The 19530-nt window shown below is 47.6% G+C and overlaps 5 protein-coding genes across 5 annotated transcripts; 3 read left to right on the forward strand and 2 right to left on the reverse strand.

Annotated features, from left to right (window-relative positions):
* On the reverse strand, window positions 1–2277 carry EV420DRAFT_1525004 (uncharacterized protein). Its single transcript, XM_060472359.1, has 6 exons — window positions 2142–2277; window positions 1918–2087; window positions 985–1868; window positions 766–934; window positions 375–716; window positions 1–327 (listed from the first exon to the last, which is right to left on the reverse strand). The coding sequence occupies exons 1-6, from the start codon at window positions 2212–2214 to the stop codon at window positions 202–204; spliced, it is 1764 nt and encodes a 587-aa protein (XP_060334086.1). The 5' UTR covers window positions 2215–2277; the 3' UTR covers window positions 1–201.
* On the forward strand, window positions 1918–2945 carry EV420DRAFT_1189916 (uncharacterized protein). The gene is made up of 3 exons (XM_060466287.1): window positions 1918–2464; window positions 2534–2788; window positions 2848–2945. The coding sequence occupies exons 1-2, from the start codon at window positions 2227–2229 to the stop codon at window positions 2770–2772; spliced, it is 477 nt and encodes a 158-aa protein (XP_060334087.1). The 5' UTR covers window positions 1918–2226; the 3' UTR covers window positions 2773–2788; window positions 2848–2945.
* A 2180-nt stretch (window positions 2946–5125) lies between these two features.
* On the forward strand, window positions 5126–6664 carry EV420DRAFT_1525012 (uncharacterized protein). Its single transcript, XM_060472360.1, has 6 exons — window positions 5126–5455; window positions 5507–5567; window positions 5616–5667; window positions 5721–5827; window positions 5881–6275; window positions 6332–6664. Exons 1-6 carry the CDS (start codon window positions 5250–5252, stop codon window positions 6369–6371), a joined length of 861 nt encoding a protein of 286 aa, XP_060334088.1. The 5' UTR covers window positions 5126–5249; the 3' UTR covers window positions 6372–6664.
* Window positions 6665–7337: 673 nt separating this feature from the next.
* Window positions 7338–8776, reverse strand: EV420DRAFT_1525023 (uncharacterized protein). The gene is made up of 4 exons (XM_060472361.1): window positions 8276–8776; window positions 8139–8228; window positions 7927–8091; window positions 7338–7876 (listed from the first exon to the last, which is right to left on the reverse strand). The coding sequence occupies exons 1-4, from the start codon at window positions 8732–8734 to the stop codon at window positions 7670–7672; spliced, it is 921 nt and encodes a 306-aa protein (XP_060334089.1). The 5' UTR covers window positions 8735–8776; the 3' UTR covers window positions 7338–7669.
* Window positions 8777–14631: 5855 nt separating this feature from the next.
* Window positions 14632–19116, forward strand: EV420DRAFT_1265318 (uncharacterized protein; the record flags this gene model as incomplete). Its single annotated transcript, XM_060467263.1, has 13 exons — window positions 14632–14827; window positions 14879–14993; window positions 15049–15194; window positions 15249–15841; window positions 15889–15915; window positions 15980–16296; window positions 16351–16382; window positions 16434–16762; window positions 16811–16967; window positions 17022–17508; window positions 17788–18283; window positions 18333–18783; window positions 18839–19116. 13 exons carry the CDS (start codon window positions 14632–14634, stop codon window positions 19114–19116), a joined length of 3624 nt encoding a protein of 1207 aa, XP_060334090.1.
* Between the last annotated feature and the right edge of the window lie 414 nt (window positions 19117–19530).

Raw genomic sequence — 19530 nt, forward strand, 5'->3', positions numbered from 1 at the left:
ATGAGAGAGGGTTTCATTGGCCATTATATATTGTTTGTACATTTGCTATTGATATACATTCTGCGTGACGAGAATAGTTACCCGCTGGATATGTACAAAACGATGGATAGAAAGGAAAAATGGTAAGATAGCACACAGGAAGATCTGACGAGCAGCGAGCATCAAAGATCTAAATAAAATCGCAGAGAAAATTAGCCCGGGTTAAACCAGATCAGCCTGGTCTGGCTCGTCAAAGCCTTCCACCCGCGCATTCCATTTCCAGCGACCTTCCAAGAATCCGTTGGCTGTATCCTCCAAAACGATCTCGTTTCGCTTCTGCACGTAGACCTAAATAATATTAACGATCTGCTCAATCCCGAACAGCGTGTACACACCGTCTTGTCAGTCACCCTTTGCCTTAACGTCGGGATTGTTTCTGCTTCTATCGGCTGCTCAAGTAGCTCGGCGAGGTCTTCTACAGCCTGCTCCAGATCTCGCTGATTATCTTCGAATAGTTCCTTCTCATTCCCTCTCGCGAGGTAATATGCCATGGCATAAGTCCATTTGAGAGTCATACGGCATTTGTCGGCCTCTTCCACCGCCTTCTTCATGAATTGGACTTCAATCCAAGTCAATGAAGATGTAATTTGCATGTCCTCCATCTTTTTCTCGGTTTTAGCGTACAAATCCAGAGAAAGCTTGGCGGATTGTTCATGGTTAGCCCAACGATTGTAGTACTAAACAAACAGGTTAAAAATAACAACGTCAAAGAACACGAAAACGCACGTGTAGATATCGCTCCAGCGACGCGCGGCTTTTACTCTGCGCATCTCGAGCATCACTCCCACTCTTCTCCTCGTATCGGTTGCAGGAATACCACGAGGTCCCGTGTTCCGACCATGGACCCATGCAAACCCAACAGAACTCGTGTTTGCACTTTTTACAAGTCATATGGCTGATGAACCATCAGTGCAAAAGATTTCGAAGAGAATTATAGACACGCACTTGCAGCCCCCGTTCTTCTCTATCGTACTCTGGCACTTCGGACATTCTTTCGTGTTACTCTTGATCCAATTGGCTGTTTCGCTATCATCCGCGCACTTCTTCAGCCACATTTTCGCAACACTGCATACCACAGGACGATGATCACTGTCGATCGGGCATCCAAAACAAAAGTAGTGCTCCTTTGCCGCCACAGCTGAAGTAGACGCTTCTGGAGCGCCCGGAATTCCCCGCGCTCCACACGATACGGTTGGTACAACAGTCGTCAAACTAGATTTAGATGCTGCGGCAGGGCATGACACAGTATTGGTACATCCGGGATGAGGGCAATATTTCAAATTTGGGTTACACGAGACAAAGTGGCGGGCGAGCAGCTCCTGGAAGCGAGCCCATGTCGGTTCCTCCTCGCCCGCGAGGACAGATTGAATAAAATCGTCTGGGGCTACGAGGGCGCACCCTTCAGCCATGCATCGAACACAATGTTCGGCCTCGTCGCGAATTTTGGAGGAGACGTATGCCGTCCAACACCCCGTGCAAAAGAGATGACCACAATCGAGCGACGCGGTTTGAAGATCTGATGAATCGTCGTAGCATATAGGACAGACAAAGGGCTCGTCCTTCGGTCTGGTCTGTGTTGGCTGATAAGAGGATGATGAGGGTTTAGAAGATGCTTTAGACGATGGCGACAGGTTTGAAAACATTTTCGATGACGATCTCGTGGTACGACGATCACCAGCGTGGGTCCGTATAGGCGAAGCCGCTGATGGAGGCTCCGGTACGGCAACACCTGCGGCGACGAGAATACCGTTGGGATTGTCCATGTACTTCTCGATTAGTCGTTCCTTGTTCCACGACAAGTGGCGCAACAGCCGAGCAGCGACGCCAGACTATTTCTGCGTTATCCACGGCATTCGAGAGTAATTACGACAGACTCACATCGACACCCAGAATACCAGTGATATACTCAACTTCTTGCTGCATAAGCTTCTCGACAGCAGATTGGCTGAGTGATTCATACTCAATCTCGTACGATTTCCGTTTACTGCTAGTGTCGACCTTGAAGTCCTCATTATAGGCGTCCATGTCCATGTCATCGTCGTCGTCCACTGACCGTAAATGAGTATATGGGGCATACGGGCACTACTAAGCGCCGCGCTCACCATCGTCTTGAGTTCCATCTAACATATCTTCATCATCGTAGTATTCGTCATCAGAGAAGCTATAGTCGGACATGATGGTAGGAGGATGAGGAAGGGTACGAGGTCGTGGTGGCCGACGAAGTGGGCCCTGGGTGAGTCAAGGTCACGTGCCATCCTTTCCAGTCGTTGCAATGTAACGCGACGCCTTTGTCTCCTACTTTGTCACCCACATGCTTCGCAGTATACTGAAAAAGAGATGAATTTCGTTGGAGCAATTCAGGAACTGATCCAAATTCCCAGCAATTTACTAGCAACGAACCAAACTGACGGCAACCTGATCTCGTGTTCGTAGTAAGTTTTCCTTCCATGACATAAGTAACACAGAAGTATTTCTGTGCCTCATCGTCTTACAGTTCTGGGGTTTTGCCTCGTGTCTTGGTTTCATAAAATAGAAGCTCTTCGCCTTTCAATTACTTTGCCACATAGCGTCGTGATGTTCGGGTGTTCTTCTCCCGTTGCGCGCAATATAAGAATCACCCCTTGGGCTTTTCCGCAAATCTCAGACTCGATCTTACTGGCCGTGGCACTCTCCATCGTTCTGGGCTCCCTCATTGAGTTCCTCACTATTAACCTTAAGCCTATCTCCCGGTGACTTTTCCTTGGTGAAAGTGAGTCTCTTCTACGGACCCCGGTGTGTAGAAGAACGCTAATCCCTTTCCCTATACAGTCCAATATGACACCCCTAGAAAGCTTTGACCATCAGCAACTAAACGCCTCCAACGTCCCTTCGTCAAACAGGAGCATTGCCCAAAGGCTGCGGCGAGAACGCGAACGAGCTCTAGCTCGTCAATCTCCAAACCAAAAACCAAAGGTGGATATTAACCCCCCCCCCTCGTATATCAAGCTCACATAGTGTTACAGAGGAGCCACGTAGATCCAACAGCCGGATTACCGGGGTCCAGCTTAGTTCAGCCTGTCAATGATGCGGTATGGCGCCGTATTGCTTCAGAAACACAGAAGCTCATTCATTAAAAAAAACCCGCTTTCAGGCCCAAGGTTTAATGGCGACACTGTCAATAGGCACCGATTTACCCTATTCGTCCGCTTCATCTTCGGATTCGTCCAAAGCTGTTCAGCTTCCCCGACACATACGTATCGCCCCCGCCCCGTCTATTCCTTACCAAGACGCCAAATCCGAGGTACTTTCGAGTTTCAACGCTCCAGGCGCATGACTCATCTAAGCCAATCGCATGGAGCAGGCGCAGATGGCAGTTCGGAGCAAGATGATTCCGTTGTTACCGTCACGCAGAAGTATGGCACAACAAGCGAGACAAACGCGGAAGCGTGCTGAAGAGATGCGACACCAGGTGGGCCTGTCATCTTCCTGCGATCGAGCCATGGTTAATGAAAACTTTTTTTGAAGTCCTCGCCAAGTCAAGATCAGAACGGGCCGTCTTCGTCGCGAGAGCAAGTTAGAGACCTCCATTCTAACTCTTCTTCCAGCGCGTCGACCCACAAGAAGAAAGAGCTCTTCGTCAATTGATTCGTGGTCGAAGGGAACGTTTATTGATGTCAACAAGGTATCTAAAATTCTAAGTTGATACCTCCCGATAAAGTTCATTACTCTTACAAAGAGTAGCACGCTCAATATTATAACCTGGTGTTCGTCGAAAGAAGGATCAAACTTGCCTCCGTGCACGCCATCGTTCGCCTAGTTCAATGTATGTATTTATGATATGCTCTTCTCGCCCCGCATGGTGCCAAGTATTGGTGAGAACACCGTGGATAAATAAGTGCACTGCTGAAGAGAACCAGATCATCAGGAAGTCCTAAGGGCCATCTGACATCGGCCAAATAGTCAATTTACCATGAGAAGGAGAATCGCAAAGGGTTCATGGTTATGAAGTACATGCCCGAGAGACTTTTGGAATGTACGCCGGAACTCGCTTCGCCCCAAGCCCGCAAGAAGACGGCCCATCAATGTCAAAATTTTGAGAATCAGAACTAGAAAATACGCTCGTCGTTCCACCCCTATTTTTGCGGAGGTTCCGAGGTCCTCCGTCATAGGATCCTTATCTGCCTGCTTCGCGTCAATCACATGCCTGTAAATGGCGTATGTTGATTCAATGATTGCACCCAGACTCAGCGTGCATTCAGAAAGTGCTTTGAGTGCACAAGTATCAGATAACAGCGCCGGAACCGAACGGGCCTTCCCCACCTTCCATTCTCTTTATGTCTGTAGATCTAGGGGTGCGTGTCGGTTCGCTGAAGTCGAAGGTTCGCTACCGGGGCCGATACTAAGCCTCGGTAGCGGTGGAAAGTCTGGTGATTAGTCAAAACATTCCATGTGAGTCGGCTGATGGGGTGTAAGATCTCGGTTGAAGATATAGATTCCCTAGTTGTGGTAAGGTAGTACACTGCGTACCGTCGGGTACTAATGCCCAGATACAGGCTCTTCTTCAACAATACGAGAATACGGCTACATGTATATTATCCACATCACTCGTAGGTGCATAATACCGACAGTGACGCGGTGATTCAAAACTGATACACGGACCAGTAATGAAAGACGGAAAGCCTTATGAAAAGGCCGCCGGCGTTTGAGCATCGCCACGACCAAAGATGTGTGACCACAAGGTTTACGGGAGTACTCTTTTTTTGCGTCCCTGTGCTTTACGCCAAAGCTTTGTTTGTCCGAGCCAGGTCCAATATCAGGTTGCCAGATATAGGTTTTCAAGGTGAGAGCAAGGTACAGATCACCTCACGTACCCAGTGTACTATGATCTCTCAAAACCTCTGACCCATAGAAGTTCCTAGTTGTGTGCAACCATATAACGCGCCAATGAGGAACCCCGAAAATAGCGCAGAGGCGGGCCGACGCTCCGCAAATGCGAGACACGTGGGTGGATAAAAAATAAATAAGTATTGGCTGAGATCTTGCCACAACCTACATCGGGCAACAAGTATACATGTACTTGATGAAGTTTTTTGTCATATTGTTAAGTATAAGTTCTGTCGTCCCCGTTCACCAACAAAAGAGCGAATCCTCCGATATGGAAAATAGTTCCGCACAAAGAGGCTGGACTCTCGGCAATCTATGCCCGAAATTTTGACAGCGTTGAGAGGGAGATGCATTCCTTGCGGATTATGGCTCTTCCCCTTGTTTTTACATCTCCTCTGCAATTTTGGACATTACTATCAACCCTGGTGCTCTTCTTACCCAACGTCTATTCCTATGTACCTGCGTGGGCAACAAATTCAACGCAAGACGCTATCTCTTCCGGTCTGAACGTGACGGATCCCTCCACGCTGCATCTTCAATGGTACAATAACGGGTGTGTACTTGATCCTGGTATCACACCTGGAACTGAAGTATGAAAGAATAGATCATACATGGACACCGTGTCTTATACGTTGGTCGGACGTAACAGTACTGGTGTCAGTGAAGTAAGTGACAAAAACGAAACACCAAGGTCTATGTACTGAAGGATTTAGGGCGCTCTAGAGCATTTCTCCGAATCCAGCGTGAGCGAAGATACGCCTGGAAGTGTGTCATGCAATTTTTCTTCGTCTAGATCACTAAGTCTAAAACTTCGTCAGCGGAGACGCCATGGATTGCACTGATTTCCTGCGACTTCAACACTACCAATGCTAGTCAGGAAATTGATATTTTTACACTTGCTCGCGATAAGGGCGCACTTTCAGCGGTACGTCTGATTCACTTTGTTTATGACGTTGTCTAATATAGAGCTCCGTGTAGCTTCTTTACTCTGTGTACTCTTCAGCCTGTGTCATCGCTCCCAGCTACTCGAATTCGAAGACTTCCGATCCTCCCTTGGATATTTTCTCCACCCAGAGCCTGACCTCGTCGCTTCTGGTCGAAAACCAGTTCCGCCAAATAGGGCCCACCAATGGGACATATGACTCCCAAATGCTAAACGATTCCGCCGCAATCATAAAGGAGGCCCTGTCTTCCGGGTCTGGTACTTTGCCGACTTTCTTATTCGCGACCCTGGAAGCATACAATGCTGCTAGCACCAACGGCAGTCATTCAGGGTCAGCCAATGGCAAACAGGGTTCTCCGGCCACTACGATAGGCAATGGCTCGGGGTCATCCAATGCCCTACGTAGGAGTCTTCCAAGTATGTTCACTGCGTAAGCCTCTGATCGTCTAGACTATCCCAAGTATATTATTGACATCGCGTTATCAGTATTGCCTGTATACTTTTTGAGGGCGTTTATTTTCACTGAGAAAGCACTATCTATGAGGTAGTAAATCATCTTCTTTCCTTGAAGATATCCGGTGCTCTGGACCGCGCTAACTCAGTGCAAGTGAGGTTTAATTTTGTCCTGTTGAACTGCCCTAGAAGGGATCCAGTTGTATCAGATACATGGACCCGACGGAGGTTCTTTGAGGGTGTTCGGTATTATGACAAGACTGTGGAACTGATAAACCAGTTCTTTGGGTGAAGTGAACGTAGAGATATAGAAATATCGTAAGTAGTCCACGAAGTAACAGTATCTGAAGAATAGAAATATGTTATTTCGGGAAACAGCATAATTTACACTCTTCACCCTCCTTTTCTTCCATCTCCTACCCACGCCCGCCTTCTGTGCCCGCATTCCGGGCTAAGTACGGTTTTCTCTCATCCACTGACTTGCCGACACTCCGGTCCTCAACAAACAGCCCATGCCACGGAATGTTACCTTGTAATACAAGGAAACGCGAATCCCATGCGCTTCTGGAAAGAGATAACCAGGGTCGAGTGGATGATTCGACTAATATACGATCGACAGAGACTGGACAACAAGATGCGTAGCATGATGAGGCCTGGTATTACTCGCGTAGGAAACCTTGTCTCTGACCTAGCCCAACGAGAGGCCGTCCTTTCAAAGACATAATTCAGAGGGTGCCTTCCCTTCATCAATACAGAGAGTGCGTTCTTCACGCACTCTACCGGCGCACCTCAATGACCAGCAAGCAGATTAGAACAACGCAACGGCACACAATTTCGTTCCCATATGCCTTCTTTGCTGCCGGCTTGTATTATGAAAGACCTGTCATTGTACCGTAAGGGTCAGCGAGAAAAGGGAGAGAATAGACCTAGTGTTGAAAAGTCTGTCTAACGGGTGCCTTAGTCCTTGAAATAGGACTCCCGCTGCTGGCGTCCAAGCGTTGGATGAGCAAGGAATGACTTCATTCTCTATTGGACTCACTGGGGTGTCCCGTCATCGCTAACGGACAGATGTAGTTATCAGAACACAAGCGGTTTTAGAAGCATCCCAAAACATAGCTATCAAAACTGATGGAAACAAGAATAATTCAATGAGATCACGTAGGTCTGAAGTACGAGTCATCAGTTGCGCCAATTTTTTGTCTATGCCATTAAATGGACCTGTATCCGCTGTCAGTGATCATGGTGGGTACAAATTGAGTGTCAAATTACCATTGAAACGAAGAGACATTCTAATCAGTCATAGGAGAAAGGAAACTACGTATATTATGGAGTACCGAAGCGTCCGCGGTTAGTAATACAGAAACAGGGAGATCAAGCCTCTCCGGCTAAGCCTTCCAAGGCGACTGCGGCCTGCCACATGCCCATTCTCCTAACGATGCGCAAGGCAGCAGGAGCAGGTATAACGAGAATTAAAGAAGGAAGGGCAATGATAACGACGAATAGCGAAAAAAGCAGGGTGATAGGCGGCTTAATGACGAGGAAGTAGAATAATGAGTGGTAAGATGTGGGATCCGTAAACTAGTGAGACATTAGTGGGTAGTAGTTTGAAGAATATAGGTAGTACATACCATTGCATATGTGTTTTTGTAAAAGGAAGTCTCGTCGAGCAAGATGCTCGTAGCAAGAGGTGTGGATTCGAGGTCCTCTCGAGAAGGTGAGCGCTGCCGCGTAAATATGACTGGTTTACGGCGGAGCGAAGTTTGAGGGAAATGAAATTTAGTTTGAAGGTATAGCTGCCGATACATCAGCCACAGCTAGTTAAGATGAGAAATGTGCTGACCTCTCCTCGAGCTAGGATCCGGGCTACTAGCAGATCGATAAAACATAGCAAAAGTCCCAATGGCAATGCCACGAGGAGAGTTGTTCCGAGCTACTGCCATCAACACCAAGTATAGCACAGATAATAAGATGACGCACTAACGTAAACACAAACAGGAAGACCCATGTCAACAGAGCGTAGGGAAAGTTGATGACAGCTAAATGGAATAGCGACATATAATAGGCCTTTTTTCTCAGCGGACGAAAGTAGGACCACGGCGTCTGCGGCAGAGCGCATCCGTCATTCTGACTATGCTGGTCGTGCTCCGAGTCGTCGAACATCGTGACCATCGTCTGGCCCAACGAAGGCGACGCTGAAATGGATGATAGAAGGCTGCCGTGCGACAACGAGCGGGGCCGTGTCAGAAAAGGCGTGGTTTCGTTGGGCAGCTCCGGTGACGGCGCAGCGGATTCAGTCGACGATAGCTGAAGATGGTTGCTGCGCCGCGAACGATTGGAGCCTCGCATTCTTCTTGGATGGGAAGGGTATGGTGGCGGTGGGTCATTCATTATTGAAGGTGCCGTATCGAATTCTAATGGTACATCGGAGATGGTCATGGTAAGGACGAAAGCGGTGAGTACGCTGCGTGTGATCGAAAAGTAGGCGCCTTCCTTTCTGGGACGCCTACTGTGCCATATCAGGTAACGGGTCACGCATGGTAACGGGTCAACCACTCATATCTCGACGACTATGATACCTTTCCATGAGCAGTTTTTTTCAGGTTGGAGGTTGGGCTATCTGGCATCTATGTACAAGAGCTTTTGTTCTTCCATGTTAAATTTCCCTCTCAATAAATTTTTTGATCTGAGAAAAATGTCAAATTGCTATTTGCAAGCAACTTCATGCAAACAAGGCCGTTTTTCACCTGTTATCACAGTCATACATTTCCACAATGTAATTCAAGATCATAGCTTACTTTCTGGATGCTCCTGGAGAGGATAACAGCATAACAGCAAGGATAGTTTGCTTTAAATTATGTAAAATACTGGTTGACCCGTTTCCATGCTTTTGAGACCATCAATTAGGAAAATATTCATAGTGTAAGAAGCTCCCTTTCATACAGGCTCAAAACCTCATACAATAATAGAACAGATATTTCTCTTATTACAAGTGGTGACTAACATGGAACAATTGTGATGCTAGATTTTTTGCAGTTAAAACAAACCAGTTCGGCCCGCTTCCCGGTCAGGCACAGTAGCTGCTTCTTTTGCTTCCTTGGCTTCTTTTGCAAATAAAAGGTCTGGCAAAATCGAAAAAATTGCTCTTAGCTCGCCGATAGACGCCACCTACGAATGCAGTGGACCTTGGGCGGGAAATGACCATTGCTGTCGTTTGATATTCTGCTGTCTGGAGAGCGGAGTAGCCCTTTTTTCACTTGATATCTCAGAATTATGTTCTCACCATAAAACAATTGATTTGCTGACGCTTTCAAGTCACAGTATATCTACCTTTTCTTTCATTTTGTTTTTGGGCGTTGACGTCGACGTGGCAATATGACAACGAAATGTCAATGACGATATATCGAAGCGTACTTGTGAAACGACCCTTATTTCTTCCTTTTGAGGTCATTACTGGGATAGAGGCATAGAACTGAAGAACAACAGGACCTTTGGTAGTAAATTACCCTAGCTTCACAGAAGGACTTGAAGAATGACGTTGGGGCCACAATTTCATATTCTGGACAGTCTTACTACATTTTCGCAGCCGAGGCTTGATGATTCCGAAAGAAGGCATCAACACTCCTCGTGGTATGCGGCAGGCTGGCGTCGGTCCCGCGTTCAACATCACTAGCAGTAGCAAATTCTCCGTCTCCGTCTCTGGTCCTTGACCCATCACAGATACAATGAGCCTTCTGACCGCAATGGCACAGGTGACAGGTCCTGAGAAAGGTTACCTTTTGTGATTCAATAAGCGCATCACTCGTAGGCACAAGACAGGAACCATATAATTCAATTGGCCATATTCGTAACTCCTTAACGGTGTCTGGAGCATTCCTGGAACCTTAACCTTGTATACTATCTTGGTCGTCAGGTCGATCCGCCACACCACGATCATGATAGAGCCGTGGCGGGTATAACAGTCCAAACAATTTCACGGCAACGTGTCTTGCAGACGAATGTTGAAGAGCCGAAGTGGATGAGATATTAGTAGTGATAAGAAGACAGTGATTCCGATGATATAGTATCCGACGAGGGTCGGGTCCAGATGAGCGCCTAGGATAACCATGATGGCCACTGCTATCTCAGATTCCTTATCGTTGCCCAGACCGGCATAGATTCTCTGAAAATCCAGTGCGACGACGAATGAACGTCATAATCTATGCAATCAGAAATTAAGCAATAATGGGGCCGGGAGGTCTTACTTGTGAAGGGCGAAATCTTTTCAGAGAGTAGAGGCGGCGGGCCGGCCGCCTTACAACCTGACCTCTGTAAATGTCCCGCTACTCCAGACAAAAGACCCCGAAAACAGGCGCCATATTAACAGCTGTCTCCAATGGAGTGAGCTCGACGTAACCGATAACCGTCGATCGCCGTGAGGAAAAAAGAACGGGAGAACGTAGGAGTAGTTGGTTGAGTCGACTCGACAACTCTCGTCAGGCGCCAAGTTTGAATGGGATAACGACAATGGCGATTAAAAGGTAGGCGATGGCCAAAACCCTCTTATTGTAGCCCGCAAGATGACTGTCACTATCACACTCTGCTGTAAGTTTGAATGAAGAGTAAGTACCATATCTGTGGCTTGAAGGCGACGAAAAGGCGAGAGACAATAATATGTATCCACAAATTTTTGCGATCCAGATATTAATTGTCAGTGTCATGCCTCTGGCGGGAGCTGAAAAACGGGCACCATTTTTGTAAATTTAGTAACCGGTGTAATGGGGTAAGACCAACATACCCGCTGATCCCCTTTAAAAAAGAGAGAGAAGGGTGTATCCAGGTTGGGGCAGCCAGCTCTTTGGATGTAAGAGTTTAGACGTTGGAAAACCGATACATGGTCCCAATAAGAGATGTCGGGGGAAAGGCCAATCGGGAAAAAGAGTAAAAGAGGAGATGGGTAGACGACAGTGGCACCTTCCGGAATAACCAGGCCGGGTACTGATCCTTAATGTCATGCCACGGCTCAACCCTTTCTGCGTTATTGTCCACGGTGCCATCTCGATGGGCGGAACAGACTAGGGTGAGCAGCTTCCGGTTCCGATATTCCCATTCAATATGCTCCAACTTGTCATAAGCTAACTTCTCAGGATAGAACAAACCACCCGCGGCAATAGGAAGCATGCGAACTATGGTATGGTATAGGATGCATTACGATCCATGGGAAACAGACAAAGAAAACAATCCCGGTTTCCAAAAGCAGGAGGAACCAGCCATTCGATTGTTGATCAAGAAAAAAAAATTACACGGGTAAGCTTGTGTCCGTTGGCTGATCCCGAAAGGCGATCTGCTGCGGTGTTAAGTCGTATACCATGAATAAAACTATAATACCACTAACCTGGTGACTGAATAGCGCATGTCATCGCTGACATCCGCCATGTTCAGTGGAAGACTATTCAGTGACTGAAAATATAGAACGTGTAGGCCGGAAAGCGTAGGAAACACCCATGGTTCCCTCCGATAAGCAGCCTGGAGGATGAGCCAATAATTGAAGGGAGTTCGCAGTACCGAGTGTGCACCACGAGAATAACCGATAGAATAGTCAGATTTATTCTCGACTACAAGAGAACCTCCTAGGAGCAAGTAATCGAGTCATTATCTACTGCTGCCGTCCTGACAGGAGCTTTCTGATTGTAACTCGATTCCAGCCTTGTGATCCATTCAGAGAAGACCCACTTCTCAGTTCGGCCCATTTTGCAAACGTCGTCACATCTTGATAAGCCAGTCTTGCTGCGGCCATCTGACCGTCTTCATCGGGACATTAGCCAGTCATACGCGCGAGGTGAACCCTCTCGATGTCGGCTACTCTGCATATTAATGATTCATTGAGAGAAGAAAATTAAATTAAAGCCGGACAACCTACAAGCCCTGTGTATGCCCATGGATAGCGAGAAGGACCTTCCTCAAAAAGACTGGGAGTGGGAGAAGATCACAACCAGTTCGGCGCCGAAAGTCCTCCTCTTGTTCAAATATAGTGGAAGCTTCTCCAACAACGAGATGGATCTGGGAGGAAAAGAAGGCGGGTCCTGACAGCTAGATGGGAAGACACCTCCAGCTACGTTTCCTATATACTCTGAATAATGTCAAGAATCATTGACAGAACACTGGACAGAAGTCGCGTCACCCAACACCAACTGAATTGTCGTGTCCTTTTTCAGGCCCGCCTTTAATACCGAAACGATAACACCGACAATGCCCTCATAGTTATCTATGAAGAAGACAGGCCGTAATATTCTGTCGCCACCCCTTCATCAATGGGGAGAAGGCTCCGGAGCAAGAAACAACACACGCCCAAGCAAGCCCGTGGGAACACAAAACGCGAAGATGCCGTTGAATCCTCACTTTGGCTAGTCTATCTAACATGAGAACGTCATCTGAGCATTTTCCTGCTCATTCACGGAAGAGAACGCGAAGCATAAGACACCATATTCGAGCGTCGACCTGAATTCGTCCTTTAGATTTTCACATATAATTCGGAGTGCGGAAAACGGGATGACGTACATTGCCTTGTCCCTCTTCCCCATATGCATTTACGCCGAATCCCGGAAAAGGAGAACACAGAAGATTCCGCCGCAGCCAGTAGATCTGGCATTTCCAAACACGCTCGAAACGGATGCCTCGGAGTCGAGACCCCTTTAGTTATCGTCACGTTAGACACGGAAGCGAGCAGCTATTTGGTTTTTCGCGATGAAAGATTGCGAGCGAGAGCCAAAACATGAAAATCGCTATAGCCGCGTCTCGAAGCGCTGAAATGAATGCCTGCCTTTGCTTTCCTGCAGCCCGGTCACAAGGATGTTTTTCTGAAACATGATATCTCAGAAACAGAGAAGTTGACTGAGCCCTCATCCAGTAAGTCAAGTAATGACCAAGCTAGGGGTCTTGTACTAGTGCACATTGCCACAAGGCACGGTTCCTCAATCTAGCTATCAAAGGCTCGTAAAAAAGCAGGAAAATCCCTGAAAATCCCTACGCTCTCGCTCGATTTTGTGTTTAATGGCTGGCGGCGTAGAAGATGTGTAGTGTTTGACCTAGCCGGTTATAGTGCTGAGAGGGGGGAGAGAGATTTTCAGAAGGCAGGCCCAGGCTCTTTGGGCCGGTTTGTCGGCCCTGAACAGCCTTGGACCGGGAGTCGGGCCTGAGAGTCACATGGCAGCCACATGCGAAAATCTGTTGATGGGGCTGTGGGCGCTCACGCCTATCATTTCACTGACTCTACACCTACACCAATAACTCCTGTAAGGCCCGCTCTGGGGCAAAGCCTGCTACGTTCGCTCCTCATGAAAGTATCCATTGTCCAAAAACTACCTCACTTATACACGATTGAACCTAAGAGTTGGAATCAGAGCCGATGCCATTGGTGATTGTGGGTGAATTGAATCAATTAGTAAATAGTTATGATCAGGACTTCAAAAACTAACAGTAATAAGGGTGCTGCTCGAAAAAGCCTCGCTCGGTGGCGGCAGATGCCGCCACCAGCTCGCATTTTCTCTCAGAATCGCTGTTTGGAGAGCTGAATGGAAGTTCGGCCGAGCAACTCCGTGGAGAGCGTGATAGTAACATGAGTCACAGTAAACAAAGTGACAAACAAAGAAACTGCCACACCGAGAATCTGACTTTAACAGAAATTTATGTGTGGCACGCCGTTCAAATTTACCACACATAGAAAGTCCGATGACATTCGGCTCGGGGAGCTGTCAAAAACTCGGCTACCATCCATCCCCTATAAGACCTTCTACTAACGTAGCAGGAAAAACATCTCTCTCTCTCTCTCCGTGCCATGGGACCTATACAGGTACGTCGACTGCACGCTTCTGAGTACTTAGAAGTCTTAACCATTCCTTAGTGTGGTTTTTCAGGTTGGTGTAGTATGAGTTCATGCAGGGATGGAAACCAAGTTTCGGGTAATTTTTCACTCAGACTAATGGGCGCATCAAAACACAGGCTTTGTGACCCTGCACAGTGATAAACTATCGTCCCTGATAATCGGCGGACTTTGTTTGCTGTCAGTGTAATCAAGATTTGTTAGTTTCTTACCACCATAACGACCTTTCCTTCCTCAGACATGGAGAAACCTCTTCCTCTTCCAAAAATCAGTATAAACGGAACCGATGCAGGCAGTGAAGACGTTCCGGAGGACTTGCATCGCCAGCAGTCCCTTGATACTGCGTACCACGCCGCGTATTCAAAAACGGAACTGTCCAAGACGCAAAAGAAGGTTGACAAGTTCAGTAAGCAACTAGCAATTGTTAGTTTTGAGCTTGCGCTAATAATTTTTAGTGGACACCCTTGATCTGTCTGGCATGACAACATCCTACGCATCTTTCAACACCTGGTATGCAGCAAACGAATCAGCGATCTCATCCGCAGCTACAGCGATTTCTTCGCTTTCGCTGGATACAAAATCGATTGATAGCGCATTAAATTCGTTTGCTGAGACCTCTGAAGTGGTGATGAAGGGTTTGGATGCGCTCGGTCAATTGCATCCGTTCGTGGGCGGTCAGCATGAATCACAAATGCTCAGGTGCTTATTTTGATGCATATCCTTAGTGGCCGTCCTCGCCTTCAAACTTGTTATTACGCTCGATATGGCGCGCCGAGGCAACAACAAAAAAGTCCTCGCTGTGAAGCTTCAAATGCAGGACACAATGACCGTACTATTTCAGTAAGCATATTACGTATCCCTTTATTTCCAAAATTTCACTCAAATGTTTCTCCAGACTTCGTCATATCAAGGATCCTAAAGAAGTTGGGCCCGACGGCACCACGATCGAAGATCGCATGGGTTCCTTGATGGAAGCAATCGCAAAGGACATCCGAGAAACTGGCTCCGCTTGCGACCATTACCTGAAGAAAGGGTTTTTGGGTGGGTCTCCTACTTTCGAAGCTCTTCAGAATTCATCATTTATCTTCGAATTAGCCAAGACAATCAAAGCCAAGATTTATGAAACTCGTCTCGCAAGTTACGCCGCAAAATTCACGCAATACCGGGAGGACATCGATTTCGCTCTTCAGATTCATACAGCACTCGGTGTTGAATCCGCCAACGCTAAGCTGGATGGTCAGGACAAGACACTGAAGTCCATGGATCGCAAGCTCGACCAGACCATGGAAGTAATGATGTCGGTGTTTAGGAAGTTGGACACCTCGAGGGAACGGGACGTTCAAACGTTTATCAAAGAGAAGGGAGGAGTCAAGGCGTGCATAGATAATGAGCAATTGTTGCATGAACTTATCGACAAAAGCGGGGAGGGGATAGCGGGTGTACTTGGGCATCAGTCGGGGACGGGGCAAACATGGACTGGGGTCAAGGACAAAGTCCAGAAAGAGATGCGGAAAGAATTGGCCGAGGATGTCGAGCAAGCTTTAGAAAGGAATATCGCCCACTTTGAGAAGAAGCTGGAGATTCAGAACCGACAACTGACGTCGATCTTCAAAGATTCATTGAAGGACACCGAGTCTCATATCCTTACCGCCATGGCATCTGGTGCTCATGACCGAATTATCAATGAAGTATGTTGTTCTGTTTCGTTTCATTCGTGTGCTCATTTTTTTTCAAGGATTTGAAGGAGCTTTGGAAAGATATGGTATGTGTATTCTACGATATTCTCTTCATCCTTGTTGTGCTGTATGGTTGATTCCCTTCGACAGGCCTGGAGGGGTAGTGTCAAGGCTAAGCACCTCATTCTTGCCCTTCATGACTATTTGATCGACAAACTCGGCGCTCTGAGTGCCTCGCCTATGATGTCGCCCGGTGCTTCTGAACTTGGAAGTCCCATCATCTCACCGACGAGTGCTGTTACCAACGATTTTTTCTCTCTCAAATGCAAGAATGATCGCTGGGCTCTGGCGTACTTCAATGTGGCCCACGTTCAGCCTATCCTCGAAGCCGTAGATGATGACGCAACAGGTTTTATCACCACCAAAGAGATCAATACCTTCACAAAGTCTATGCCACCGGGTTGGACGTGGGTTCAGTCATCACCCGTCACTTTTGCAGTCTATTGACTGAACTCTCGCAGACTTCCCCAATGGATCGCGTACTGGGCTGAAGGTATGTTTCGCAGCGCACTCGGTTCATTCTTGCTAACGAGTCCCACAATAGGCTGGCATGTCAGTTTGAATCAATACAAAAAGAAGATCCGCATGATTCTCTCTACAATGTACAGCACATTTCCCCATGTGTTACCAGCCAACCGTGAGGCAGTGGTCCTGTATCTTCAGCACGATGCTATCTACCAGGTCGATAAACTCCTTCAATCTACTCGAGACCTACCTCCAAACGCTTCAGAAAGTAGTGAATTGCGAAGACTCACTGAAGCGTACACTCAGAGTGAGGAAGCGCGTCTGATGCGTAACCTTGAAGATGTCCTATATGACATTGATGCAAAATCCACTGTGGCCCTGATAACCGGACCTGGGCGTATCGAACGTGTAGGTCGGCCGGTTCTCGGTCACCGTTTTTTACTGATTGCTTTTCAGTACATTTATCCCATGCTCTACCTTCTTCTCAGGCATCAGCTAAGAGTGGTCCGTTTATCTACCAGATTAGTTCTGGACCCGTATGAAATGTCGAACATGTCCTCATCCTTGTGGAACTTGTTCTCGGTAGTCGATCAGCGAATGCACAACCTGGCGTGTACGTTCATGGCTCCTAAGATCTCTGGTTTATATTGATGACAGTTCTTATCAGCAATCTTCAAGCAGAGTAATGTCGATGTCATTGAAAAGCTCGAGAACTTTGCTTTTGGCATGGTAAGACATTCTCCTTCTTGTACATCTGAAGTTCTTATATGTCTCGTACAGTTCAAGCTCTCCTACAAAAATCCCGAAAAGCGACCATCCGATAACTATATCTCTGACTATATCAATGAAGATCCTACCATTGATGATGAGGGCACCGAACCTCTTATGGACATCCCTCTCAGCATTCTACGATATCCTCTTCCCGATACTTCTGGATCCGATATGTACCACCTTCCCTCTGACTTCACTGAAGACCCCCCCGAAGACCTAATACAAGGACAGTGGACTGGTCACCTTTACTATGAACGTAAATCGGATCTATGTCTGGTACAGCTCGTCATCGATTCCGTGATAGATGGCACTTTAACCGGGAAAGCGGCGACATGGAAGTGGACTATGAATATTTCAGGCGACATTAAGGAGGACAACAAGGTGTACATCCGCCTCGCTTTCGAAGATGGCGACTTTGTGGACCTTACCGGGGACCTTGATACTGAAAAGGGTATAATCAAGGGGTGGTGCAAATACATACGTGCCTCCGGAAATGAAGACGAAGATGACTCAGACGAGGAGTCGTCCGATGATGAGGGAGGTGGCGGGCAAGGTGACGACAACGGTGACCAAGAAACCGCCGAAGAGAACAAGGACGGAGATGCCGTGTCCCAGGGGGAGGACCGGGCAGCTTCCGAAGAAGGTACAGATGGGGAGCGCAGTTTGACTCTCCAGAACGACGAAATCGATGCGGCTGAAGAAAGCCAAAGCGGCGCGGCTTACCCCGAGTCTAATGAAGCTGACGTTGACGATAGTGCTTCACAAGCGTCCGATAGTTCAGGATCTACCGATCCAGAGTCAGAGAATTACTATTACAAGTTTATTTTCCGTCGAGTCCCTGCTTCCTTGTGCAGATTCCTTCCCGGTGATCCGCGAGATCTCCCAGTGGCTGACGAGGACGCAGGAAATCGCGCTCGGGGACGATGGAGGTTTGCCTGCGCCTCTGTGCTGGACCGATTGAGGAGGAAGTCCTTTTCTTGGAAGTTCCTGAAGGACAGGTTCAGTGAAAGACGTCGCTTCTTGGAATTGGCCGTCAGAGATCGATGTATGGACGAGAATTATTGCCCGCGTAACCCCTTGTCAGAGGAGGAACAACAGGAGTTGTATCTTTTGAAATGCACTGTCTGTCCAATGGATAGTCGGTATTACTACTCCTTTGTCGACGATGATATAACCCGGCGCAGATTCATGTGAGTCAGCTCAGAAGCCTTTGCTTTTCCCCAATACTGATGATTCCTGTTATACCAGTTATTATGGTTGCGACTCATGCAATGGTCTGATTTTGGGGAGTAGGCTGGCATGCCTCACCTGCATGAACGATTCGTTTACAGACACGATTGATCTATGCACGAATTGCATCGACACAAGTTGCGAACGTGGTGGATTCATGCATGATCCGTCCCATGTCCTGCTGAAGTTCGATAGTGTCGTCTTGGATGGTCGTCTGCGGTGGATGATTCCTGAAGCCCGTTCTATGGTAGTCCGCATCAAAAAGGAGTTCCGATCTTCTCTCAAGAACCGTATCGAGCCTATGGAGAAGAGTGGCTCGTCCCATAGCAGTCAGTCGAAGAAAGAAGCTTCGACCGCAGCCTCACCCCCAAAATGTCGGTGCTGTGGGAAAGTTATATCGTTACCTTGTTGGGTATGCTTGATCTGCAGTACGTTCTTTGTTTTGCCGCCCGTACTCCGAACGCTCACTCACACGGGCTCCAGCCATCGATGCGTATGTTTGCGACGAATGCGATGCCGAGAAGAAGGAACCAATGCCAGGTGATCCTCACGAGCTCGGGGAGCCCCTTCTACGAATCGCCGATTGCAATCCGCCGGCGGAGGTCGTCGCGACCGAGGTGAAGCTTGCAGCTCTCGAGAAGAAGTTCGACAAAGTTGATCAGCGGCTTGCGGCACTTGAAGACAGAGTCGAGAACCGATTATCTGCGATGGAAACGATACTGAAAGAATATTTCAGCAGTTCAACCAACAGAAATATCTAAGTGATTGATATATCTTGGCTGTGGTAGTCGGGCCATAGTATTTGTAACTTGATGTGTACAATTGCAGCGCGTGCCGACATGGGCTTTCTCATACCAACAGTAAAAATGTATAACCATCAGTCTAAGTATGAACTAGATTCTGATAGGGCAATCGGCATCGTGCGTCGGTTTTGACGGCCATAGGAAAGTTCCGACCTCCAGTTGTCGGCGGAGACCTGCAGCATGACCGTCAATTAAGTACACGGCTATGCTCGTGATGATATCAAACCTATATTGATAGGATGATAGTGAGAATGACGCAAACATCCAGCAATCGCAAGGAAAGAAGGAAGGTAGTGCTTTGAGTTCAGCGTCAATGAGGGCAAGGATTTATCTAAAAGGCAGGTCGAAAGAGATGAGCGATTAATTAATGGT

This window comes from Desarmillaria tabescens, assembly GCF_030435595.1.
Source record: "Desarmillaria tabescens strain CCBAS 213 chromosome Unknown EV420scaffold_9, whole genome shotgun sequence".
In the NCBI taxonomy this organism is placed as follows: Eukaryota; Fungi; Basidiomycota; class Agaricomycetes; order Agaricales; family Physalacriaceae; genus Desarmillaria; species Desarmillaria tabescens.

Bases quoted from the DNA above. Each gene is read 5' to 3' on its own strand.
- EV420DRAFT_1525004 (XM_060472359.1), bottom strand. From the start codon at position 2,214: ATGTCCGACTATAGCTTCTCTGATGACGAATACTACGATGATGAAGAT. The intron at 2,088-2,141 runs GTGAGCGCGGCG...ATTTACGGTCAG, and splicing joins AGATGGAACTCAAGACGATG to TGGACGACGACGATGACATG. The intron at 1,869-1,917 runs GTGAGTCTGTCG...ACGCAGAAATAG, and splicing joins CTGGTATTCTGGGTGTCGAT to TCTGGCGTCGCTGCTCGGCT.
- EV420DRAFT_1189916 (XM_060466287.1), top strand. From the start codon at position 2,227: ATGAGGAAGGGTACGAGGTCGTGGTGGCCGACGAAGTGGGCCCTGGGT. The intron at 2,465-2,533 runs GTTCGTAGTAAG...ATCGTCTTACAG, and splicing joins TGACGGCAACCTGATCTCGT to TTCTGGGGTTTTGCCTCGTG.
- EV420DRAFT_1525012 (XM_060472360.1), top strand. From the start codon at position 5,250: ATGCATTCCTTGCGGATTATGGCTCTTCCCCTTGTTTTTACATCTCCT. The intron at 5,668-5,720 runs GTGTGTCATGCA...AAACTTCGTCAG, and splicing joins GAGCGAAGATACGCCTGGAA to CGGAGACGCCATGGATTGCA. The intron at 5,828-5,880 runs GTACGTCTGATT...AGCTCCGTGTAG, and splicing joins ATAAGGGCGCACTTTCAGCG to CTTCTTTACTCTGTGTACTC.
- EV420DRAFT_1525023 (XM_060472361.1), bottom strand. From the start codon at position 8,734: ATGACCATCTCCGATGTACCATTAGAATTCGATACGGCACCTTCAATA. The intron at 8,092-8,138 runs GTCAGCACATTT...ATGTATCGGCAG, and splicing joins GGATCCTAGCTCGAGGAGAG to CTATACCTTCAAACTAAATT. The intron at 7,877-7,926 runs GTATGTACTACC...ATGTCTCACTAG, and splicing joins ACAAAAACACATATGCAATG to TTTACGGATCCCACATCTTA.